This window comes from Trichosurus vulpecula, chromosome 1 (assembly GCF_011100635.1).
Source record: "Trichosurus vulpecula isolate mTriVul1 chromosome 1, mTriVul1.pri, whole genome shotgun sequence".
In the NCBI taxonomy this organism is placed as follows: domain Eukaryota; kingdom Metazoa; phylum Chordata; class Mammalia; order Diprotodontia; family Phalangeridae; genus Trichosurus; species Trichosurus vulpecula.
In genome coordinates this window covers 531,652,335-531,662,862 of record NC_050573.1, presented here as the reverse complement: position 1 = coordinate 531,662,862, position 10,528 = coordinate 531,652,335, and the positions used below count along the sequence as shown (strand labels likewise).

At 44.6% G+C, this 10,528-nt stretch overlaps 1 protein-coding gene across 1 annotated transcript in view; it reads right to left on the bottom strand.

Moving 5' to 3' along the window:
- Nucleotides 1-234: 234 nt before the first annotated feature.
- The window catches only part of MAD1L1 (mitotic arrest deficient 1 like 1), an 882,417-nt gene continuing 872,123 nt past the window's right edge, over nt 235-10,528 (bottom strand). The window contains exon 18 of the mRNA XM_036741311.1: nt 235-1,310. Within this exon, the coding sequence (XP_036597206.1) occupies nt 1,152-1,310 (159 nt within the window). The 3' untranslated portion in view covers nt 235-1,151. The remainder of the gene's footprint in view (nt 1,311-10,528) is intronic.

Genomic DNA, 10,528 nt, shown 5'->3' with positions numbered 1-10,528 from the left:
TGAGTAAAACAGTGTTCTGTGTAGCACTGTCTTCATGTGCCACTCAGAGTCCATTCACTCCCAACTGTATTTACCCTAGTGGAGTTTCAACTAGTTAGAGCAGCTGCCCATCTCTCCCCCATTCCCTTCTCCCTGGGACTCCCACTGGCTGCTGCATTCTGACTACTGCCTATAAACAGAGGTGAAGAAGAAACCCAAGACAAACACACACATGCACCTGGACAGGATAGGTACTGTAGGGGGTGGAAGGAAACTTTATTGATATTCAGTGACAAACAAATGCTTCATCATAGCATGAAGTTTTTCAGATCACTGGGCGTGGGGTGGGGAAAGGGGCTGTGCTGGTGGAGGAGTGGTTCATGGGAGAGGGTACACAAAGGCAGAGGGGACAAGTCCACAGGGTCCCATGGTGGTTGGTCAACCCCTTAACTCTCTTCTCTCCAAGAATCTGGCTTGAAGGCCAGGCAGATAAAAACTCAAGTGAGATCTCAGTTTCATCTATAAGGCACAGTGAAATGAGAAGAGGAGACCTGGCTAGCCAAGGGAACTTACTGGATTGAAGGGAATCACTTACTGGGGCTGGCTAAGGTGTCACCTCACCAAGGAGCATGAAGCAAAGGCCCCAGAGGTTAGCTTCCTGGTGGTGGATCTGTTCCTGAATGTGGCTTAACCTTTGAAGGGCTGCTGGTGCTCTTGTTCTATTGTCCCTAATGGGGTATTCCCTAAGGAATGGGCTCATAGATGCCATCAATTAGCTTCTGGGGCGACTGCCATCTGTTGGGGCCAAAGAAATAATCTAGGAAAGAGGACGGAGGAAGAGAGGAGGCCCTGGAGATAGCTGCACGCACTGCTCTGCAGTCATATCTGGGGAAGCGACAGATGGTGATGTATATATATCAAAAATGAGGGTGACAGGATTAGGTCAAGCTGGACAGGAAAGGATATTTGGGACATCAGTGTGAGACAAATGGAATCTGAAAAAGCAAGGCCACTTGCTCTATCCTCATCCTCTTAAAATCACTTTGAAAATGGGGGATATTTTGAACCTGTGGGGTGGGTACAAGGGGGTGGGGAGGCAGGGGGCAGCAGGCTAAAGCTCCTGTGGCCTCTAGGTTGCTTAAGGCACCGGGATTCCAATGAGGCAGGATGGCTTAGGTGATCGTCTGGCGGCTGAAGAGGTCGAGAGTCACTGAGCTGAGGAACACGGGGATGCTGTCCTGCTGCAGCAGATGGAGGTCGATGAGCTCGCGCACAGTGTGGGAGAACTCCGTCTCTAGAAGTTGCATCTTGGTTCTTGAGGGGTTAGAGGCCTGCAGGGAAAGCAGAAAAGAGAGGAGGGGAAAGAAAGGAGAGGAGAAGGGAGAGGGAAGGGTAGGTGAGAAGGAAGGTTGGGAGAAGATATGGACAAAAAGATGAAGAGGTAAAGAGAAGACAGGTGAGGGGAGGATGGGAAAATAGGGAAAGAGGAGGTTGAGTTTGGGCAAGTAGTGGAGGAGGAAGGAAAAGTGGAGGAGGGAAGGGATGGAAAGGAGAGGTGAATATAGGGAAGAGAGGAAGGAGAACAGGGGAAGAAACAGAAAAAAAAGAAGAGGAAGGGCAAGTGGAGAGGATGGAGAAGAGGTGAGGGGGGAAAGGGCAGAAAAAGGGGGAGAGGATAAGGAAATATGAACAAATAAAGAGAGGGCGAGGAGAGAGGGGAGAGGAAAGATATGTTACTATGCTGGTAATGTCTTTCTTTCCTCTCAGTTGTGATGGAACACTGCCTTTCCCTCACCACAGAGTCATCATTTACATAGATCACAGCCTAATCAAGGGAGCGGTAACCACTGCCAAGCAGGTGTGCAACACAGAGTCTAACTGGACCATTATTATTAAACTTCTGCATTTCCAGGATCTCTAAACAATCCCCCCCCGTGTGAACCTTGCCTGCGTAATGAGTTGCCTGGTGGCAGGAAGGGCATCTAAACTGCCTCAAGAAGGGAAAATGCAGTTTCCAAGGGCTAAAACATTAACAGGTGCCAATCCAGGCAAGAAACACAAATCCGGGCTGCTCTGGGGAGGCGTCTTTCCTGGGAAGCTGGGCTCAGCCAAAGGAAATGAAGTTCATTTCAATTCATAGACTGTTGGCACTGGAAGGGACCTTGGGGGATCACCTTGCCCAGCCTCTTCACTCATCAGGGGAGGAAGCTGGGGTCTGGAATGAAAAAGCATCTTGCTCAAGGTCACACAACTGTCCTGAGCCAGGATTCCCGACTCCTAGGCCTCTCCATTTTCCTCTACCCCACACTCAATATACACTTGTTCATTGATAAAACCTAGGACTGCTTGTAACTCTGCAGATCTGAATGAAGACAACTGCATCCCAGGATGCCCTAGGAGGTTCTAGGAAGCCTAAATGCAGATGTGAGCAGGAAGAGGATTAGCTCCACAGCTCTCTCATTGCCAGATGCATGAACATTTATGTTCTAAGACATGAAAAAGCAAATATTTTCTTCCCTTTCATAGGAATGAATCCCAATAACACTTCCAAAAGTCCCCTTTCCACCCCTCCCCCTCCCCTGGGGCCTCCTCCTTAAAGTCCAAACTCCTCAGCCTGGTATTCCAGGACCTCCACTATCTAACCCATACCTACCTTTCTAGGCTTCTTCCACGTTTTCCCTTCATATACTATTGTACTAAAAATGCCCTTCTATTCCTTGCCTGCTTCATGCATTCTCGCTGTTGTTTGATCCAGCTCTGACAGTAAATCTTTGAAGGCAGGTACCACACTCAAATGGATCTTACACTTCATCAGTGTGGATGTTCCCTCCAACAATGCTGATTGTGACCCCTTTCTGCTCACTCAGATTGCCTGGCTCCTGTTCATGTCCTCTCATGAGCCCCTCAAAAGTGGTTTGGCTAACATGACTTGTTGGAAGCCTTCCTCATGCTCTGACATCACAAGAATGCCGGCAGAGCACTCAGGCTGTCCACCATGGCACATGGCAAGTCCGTTTTCTTTTTCCATCGTACATCTATTTCCCTTACACCACCTTTTACTATGATTCTTTGAAGTTCCTCATCTGTTACACTGTGGCTGGCTCACACCCACCAAATGTCTCTTCAGTGCTCTGTGTATGACACTCATTTTTTAATTTTTTCCAAACTTCTATGCTCCATATCGCAAAATCATATGACACTGCTGGTAAAATATTTTTAAAAATGTACCTTTTCTGAGAGAAGTTTGGGGTCATTAAAGGAACTGGGCAATTTCCCTGGTAAATTCTGGGTCTGACTCATTGACCATTTGTACTGTCTATCCCATATGATCAAGCTTTATACCCACAGACAAACAGATACACAATTATATGGACATACAGGCTGTCAGTCCAACTTCATGTCATAATCTACAGATATTTTTATCCACTTGGTCTTTCCTGTGTAGATGGTTAGGACAAATTCTTTTGAGTAGTTGCAAATTTGTTCTAGGAGACTCTGAAATGTTCTAAAACTTGATGCAACTAGAATAATGCCATCTGCAAATATGAGTATCTAGGGGATCTCATCTTCTATAGAGAATCCCTCTTTAATTTAGATCCTATGTTGGACTTTTCCATCACAGTGGTGAATATATTTAGGAACACTTCTCCCTGACTTATGCCTCTTATGATGTCTGTGATCAGAGAGAGCATCATTGAAAAAGATTACTTCTGTTATATTTTTTCAAGGAATACTGAATGGTTTTGATGTATGGAAGTGAGATGCTTTGTTGGAAGAAGACCTTCAAGACAACATTTTGCTCCACCTAATCAAATACTTTTGCAGCAATAAGAAACCAATAAGCACAATACAATCTTGTATTCTCTAAGCCTTTTAATCAATTTGCAAAATGGTACATTGCTTGCAAAGGTCTTAATACCCTCCTTGAGGATGACTTAGTATAGATGTAGATGGTGCTCATGAAATTTCTGTATAGCTATGAAAGGAGGTGTATCTATGACAGTGGCTACTCTTGTTCTATTGGTGGCTTTTTTGTGGTATTAGCACATTGATATATTTCCCTCCTTCAGATGCCTTGTGAATTGATCCTTCAATGTTCTTATAATTGTGTCAACTCCAGCATAAATCTCCTTTATATCAAGTGATCTGTCTCCCCCATTTTTCTTTTCCTTAGTCCTGTTTTTACCACCTCTATGAATACATTTGTGACTGTGATTTCAGAGTTCAAGTATGGTAGCTCTACTATCCTTGACAGTGAAAACTGTTATAAAAACATTTGTAGATCTTTTCTACTTTTTTCTTGTTTGTGGACCTCCTTCCATTTTAATTCTTAAATGCCCTAGGGATGACTACCTAGTTGTCTATCTTGCTAAACTTCCTTTAAATCAGCTTTACAAGGAGCATCTAGGTGGCACAGTGAGTAGAGCACTGGCCCTGGAGTCAGGAGGACCTGAGTTACTAGCTGTGTGACCTTGGGCAAGTCACTTAACCCCAATCACCTTGCCAAAAGAAACAAAAAAAAATTAGCTTTATATTCTACTTCTCTGTGTTTTATGAGGCAATGTTGGTCATAATCTTCCATTATCTTTCTTCATAAAATTTAAAAAATAATTTTATATTCTAACTGTCACTGCTTTCGGTGGCCCTCTCTCTGGTAGGCAAGGATGCCAAGTGTTTGTTGACGGTAGCTTTTTAGGATCTTTTGGTCATCTTGTTATAACAGTTATACTTACACCGATTAAACTTTTGTACAAAATTATTTTAATTGGTTTCGATGTCACTTTTGCTGTTCTCAGCCCATTTTTCATTATTAGTAAATTGTTTAAATAGGTCAGGATTGAGCTGTTTCACTTGCAAGTCCTATCTTTTTCTCTTTATTATTTTTTTTCTTTTATCTTTACACTTGTTTTAGTCTATAGGCAGGGAAGTCTCACAAGTTACAGGTTGACCGTGTTTTCATGGGTTCACAGAGATACCTTTCTCCCTTCCTTTCTTCTTAATATACTCTAGTTAACTTCTGACTGAACTCTGACAGAAAGTTCCTTGAGGTGAACCACAGGATCATAGATTTAGAATTAGAGTGGACCCTGCTGATCACCTAGGTCAGGGGTGGGGAACCTGTGGCCTCGAGGCCCTCAAGAGCAGTCCTTTGACTGAATCCAAACTTCACAGAACAAATCACCTTAATAAAAGAATTTGTTTTCTAAAACTTGGACTCAGCCAAAAGGCTACACCCAAGGACCCAGAAGGCCACAGGTGACCTCAAGGCCACAGGCTCCCTATCTGTGACCTAGGTCAATTCCTTATTTTACAGATCAGGAAACTGGCATTCAGGGGGGTGGAACACTTGTCCATGGTCACACAGGTAGTATGCAGCAGGGGCAGACTTTGAACCCAGGTCCTGTGCTCTTGTCTATACTTCTTGTTTTTCCCCTTACTGAGAAGTGATACAATGTAATAAATCTCTGGGACCACAGGCATATCTCTCTGGGCCTCAGGTTCCTCAAGTGTCCTCTCAGGTCTCGCCTTGATCCAGCTTTGTGGTTCAGATTTCTGGCCCAGCACCTTCCCCCTAAGAGGATTCAGAGTTGGAAAGGCCCTGGAGGTCATTCTACATGAGGAAGCCGAGGCTCAGAGAGGGGCCGGGACATTGCCAGCGGACGGCATGAGCACCCAGATGTTCCGGCTTCAAGCTGAGGCTCAGAGAGGGGACGGGACATTCTCAGAGGACGGCATGAGCACCCAGATGTTCCGGCTTCACGTCTAGTGATCTTTCCATTACGCTGCAGAGTGGGCACTTACTAAACGCTGCCTCACTCTGACTCTGCTCTCCCTGCCGGTGGGCTTCCAAACCCTTGGTGACTCTGAGTCAAGGCTGGGGCGGGAAGGAACATGGTAAAGGTATGGTAGGGGAACAGGGAACACATTGGCCATGGTGGCGATCACGCTGCTCATAATCACTTCGGGAAACTGGTAGTGTATCAATAATACAGCTCCATTTTACAGAGAGATCAATGCAATGACTTGTCCAAGGTCACACAGAGTAAGTGTTCAAGTCAGGATTCATCAAGTAATTAAGCAAAGAAGATCTTAGGTGTGGCACGAGAATTCCTGCCAATGTATATGATATTAGCATAGACAAACTGACCTAGCCTGCCAACTGTGTTTTACAGCTCTGGGAGAATGTTTTTTGTGGATGTGGAGAAGGAGGGGGTGGGGGGGAGGAGCAGGGAACCTGAAATCCCCAGGACTTCAGGATACTGGGGGATAACTGTAGTTCCCTGGCCCGGCCACAAGGTGTCACAGTGATCTTGTACAGAAGTCACTCCCTGGAGGGCCAACAATAAATGGAATTTGCCCCTAAAGTCTGGAGGCTGTTGCAGAGTCCAGGAGACTCTCAGTAGAGTGTGGAATGATGACGAATCCCCAGATTAGTAACTCACTAAAATAGATGTTTAGGAATAAGCCTCTCCGTTCAGCCTACCCAATTCTTACCCAACCTTTAACAATTGGCTCAAATACCATTCCTCCCAAGAAACCTTTACTTGATCCCCTCCATCAAAGCTTTTTTCTCGAGTGACCTGACACAGCATTTTGTCTGAACCTCTCTTACCATGCTCCTGTGCTCTCCCTAGCTACTAGACTGGAGACTCCGTGAAGGCATTTCTTTCTCTCTTTGTCTCCCCACTATTCGGCAGCGTGGTAGACTTAGTGGGCACTTTAATTTTTTTTTAATTTAATTTAAATTTATTTAACATATTTGGTTTTCAGCATTGATTTTCACAATAGTTTGAATTACAAATTTTCTCCCCATTTCTACCCTCCCCCCCACTCCAAGATGGCTTATATTCTGGTTGCCCTGTTCCCCAGTCAGCCCTCCCCTCTATCACCCCCCTCCCCTCTCATCCCCTTTTCCCTTCCTTTCTTGTAGGGCAAGATAAATTTCTACGCCCCATTGCCTGTGTATCTTATTTTTTAGTTGCATGCAAAAACTTTTTTTTGTTTTTGAACATCTGATTTTAAAACTTTGAGTTCCAAATTCTCTCCCCTCTTCCCTTCCCACCCACCCTCCCTAAGAAGTCGAGCAATTCAACCTAGGCCACACATGTATCATTATGTATAACCCTTCCACAATACTCATGTTGTGAAAGGCTAACTACATTTTGCTCCTTCCCAACCCATGCCGCTTTATTGAATTTTCTCCCTTGACCCTGTCCCCTTTCCAAAGTGTTTGTTTTGATTACCTCCACCCCCATCTGCCCTCCCCTCCATCATCCCCCCCCTTTTATATTTTTTTATCTTCCTCCCTCTTCTTTCCTGTGGGGTAAGATACCCAACTGAGTATGTATGGTATTCCCCCTCAGGCCAAATCTGATGAGAGCAAGGTTCACTCATTCCCCCCTCACCTGCCCTCTCCCCTCCTCCCACAGAACTGCTTCCTCTTGCCACCTTTATGCGAGAGAATCCACCCCATTCTATCTCTCCCTATCTCTCTCTCTCAGTATGATGCTCTCTCATCCCTTAATTTCATTTTATTTCTTTTAGATATCTTCCCTTCATCTTCAACTCACCCTGTGTCTGCTCTCTCTCTTTTACATATATATATATATATATATATATATATATATATATATATATATATATAAACACACACATATATATATATACACACATACATACACATACACATAGATATATACATACATACACATTCACTTGTATATATACATAAACATATACATACATATATATGCATATTCCCTTCAACTACCCTAATGCTGAGGTCTCATGAATCATACACATCATCTTTCCATGTAGGAATGTAAACATAACAGTTCAACTTTAGTAAGTCCCTTGCAATTTCCGTTTCTTGATTACCTGTTCATGCTTCTCTTGATTCTTGTGTTTGAAAGTCAAATTTTCTATTCAGTTCTGGTCTTTTCACTGAGAAAGCTTGAAAGTCCTCTATTTTATTGAAAATCCATATTTTGCCTTGGAACATGATACTCAGTTTTGTTGGGTAGGTGATTCTAGGTTTTAATCCTAGCTCCATTGACCTCCGGAATATCGCATTCCAAGCCCTTCGATCTCTTAATGTAGAAGCTGCCAGCTCTTGGGTTATTCTGATTGGGTTTCCACAATACTCAAATTGTTTCTTTCTGGCTGCTTGCAGTATTTTCTCCTTGATCTGGGAGCTCTGGAATTTGGCGACAATATTCCTAGAAGATTTCTTTTTGGGATCTATTTGAGGAGGCAATCGATGGATTCTTTCAATTTCTATTTTGCCCTGTGGCTCTAGAATATCAGGGCAGTTCTCCTTGATAATTTCTTGAAAGATGGTATCTAGGCTCTTTTTTTCATCATGGCTTTCAGGTAGTCCAATAATTTTTAAATTCTCTCTCCTGGATCTATTTTCCAGGTCAGTGGTTTTTCCAAGGAGATATTTCACATTGTCTTCCATTTTTTCATTCCTTTGGTTCTGTTTTATAATATCCTGATTTCTCATCAAGTCACTAGCTTCCACTTGCTCCAATCTAATTTTTAAAGTAGTATTTTCTTCAGTGGTCTTTTGGACCTCCTTTTCCATTTGGCTAATTCTGCCTTTCACGGCATTCTTCTCCTCATTGGCTTTTTGGAGCTCTTTTGCCATTTGAGTTAGTCTGTTTTTTAAGGTGTTGTTTTCTTCAGTGTATTTTTCAGTATTTTTTTGGGTCTCCTTTAGCAAGTCATTGACTTGTTTTTCATGGTTTTCTCGCATCCTTCTCATTTCTCTTCCCAATTTTTCCTCTACTTCTCTAACTTGCTTTTCCAAATCCTTTTTGAGTTCTTCTATGGCCTGGGGCCAGTTCATGTTTTTCTTGGAGGCTTTGGTTGTAGGCTCTATGACTTTGTTGTCTTCTTTAGGCTGTATGTTTTGGTCTTCTTTGTCACCAAAGAAAGAATCCAAAGTCTGAGACTGAATCTGGGCGCGTTTTCGCTGCCTGGCCATATTCCCAACCAACTAACTTGACCCTTGAGTTTTTCAGTGGGGTGAGACTGCTTGTAGACTAACGAGTTCTATGTTCCACGTTTGGGGGGGAGGTGCCAGCTCTGTCAGACCCGCACTCCTCCTTCCCCAAGAACCCCCAGTCCAGACTGGGCTTAGATCTTCAGCAGGCTGTTGCACTTCTGCTCTGATCCGCCACTTAATTCTTCCCACCAGGTGGGCCTGGAGCCGGAAGTAACAACAGCTGTAGCTGCCCCACCTCCGCTGCCCCAGGGGCTGGAAGCCAAACCGCGAACTCCTTCCACTCCTGCAGCTTCTCCCACTAACCTTCTCTGCAGTCTTTGGTGTTTGTGGGTCAAGGGGTCTGGTAACTGCCGCAGCTCACATATTCAGGGCGCTAGGGCCCCCTCCGCCCGGCTTCTGGTCTGGATGGTCCACGCTGCTCAGGCTGGGCTCTGCTCCACTCCGTTCCCAGCTCCCAGCTCCCAGCTCCAAGCTCCGTGTGGGATAGACCTCACCCAGAGACCATCCAGGCTGTCCTGGGCTGGAGCCCTGCTTCCCTCTGCTGTTCTGTGGGTTCTGCCATTCTAGAATTGGTTCAGAGCCATTTTTTATAGGTTTTTGGAGGGACTCGGGTACAGAGCTCACTCTAGTCCCTGCTCACCAGCCGCCATCTTGGCTCCGCCCCCCCGGGCACTTTAATTTTTAATGAAAGTAGGTTAAATTTACTTCCTTGTCTTAGCTTCATTACTAGACTGTGAGCTCTGTGGGGGAAGGAAACATTTCCTTCATATTTTTCCCTCTTCTTCCCTTGCCCCTAGCATTGATTACATTGCCTTTTGTGTGACAGGCACTCACTAAGTTCAAATCAGTGTGCAAAGCAACAGACAGACGAACAGAAATGTCAGTCTCTGCCCTCAAGAAGCTCATCTTCTAACAGGAGAGAGAACACAGAGAGAAGGCTCAGGCTGCAAAGTCAGATGGAAGGAAGAGTCCCCGGTCCTGGGGGAAAGCAGCAGCGTTGAAGGGGTGTTCATATATCCGTGCAATAGAGAGACAGAGAGAGAGAGAGGGAGAGAAGAAGAGTGAGGACAGGATGGAGAGAGAGACACAGAGACAGAGAATGCAAATGCATAGTAGGAGCTATAGGCAATTACAGAGTTTCCCACTACTGTAAAGAGTATCTGATCTGGGTCTCAACACTGTTCTAGTTTAATTGCTTGAGGACCCATTTCACTTCTCCCTAGGCCAAACTCAAGGCAGATAGGTGGGGTGATAGATGAAGCATTGGGCCTGGAGTCAGGAAGATCTGAGTGCAAATCTGGCCTCAGACACTTCCTAGCTACGTGACCCTGGGCAAGTCACCTAACTCTGTTTGCCTCAGTTTCCTCATCTATAAAATGAACTGGAGAAGGAAATGCAGACTGCCCTAGTATCTTTGCCAATTTTGATCTTCACTCCCCTCACCTCAATGTCTCCTCCAGATTTACAGAATATTCACTTTTCCCAAATGTCTCTTAGCCAGCTTTCCACATCTCCTCCTATTTGCATATAAAGGTGGGA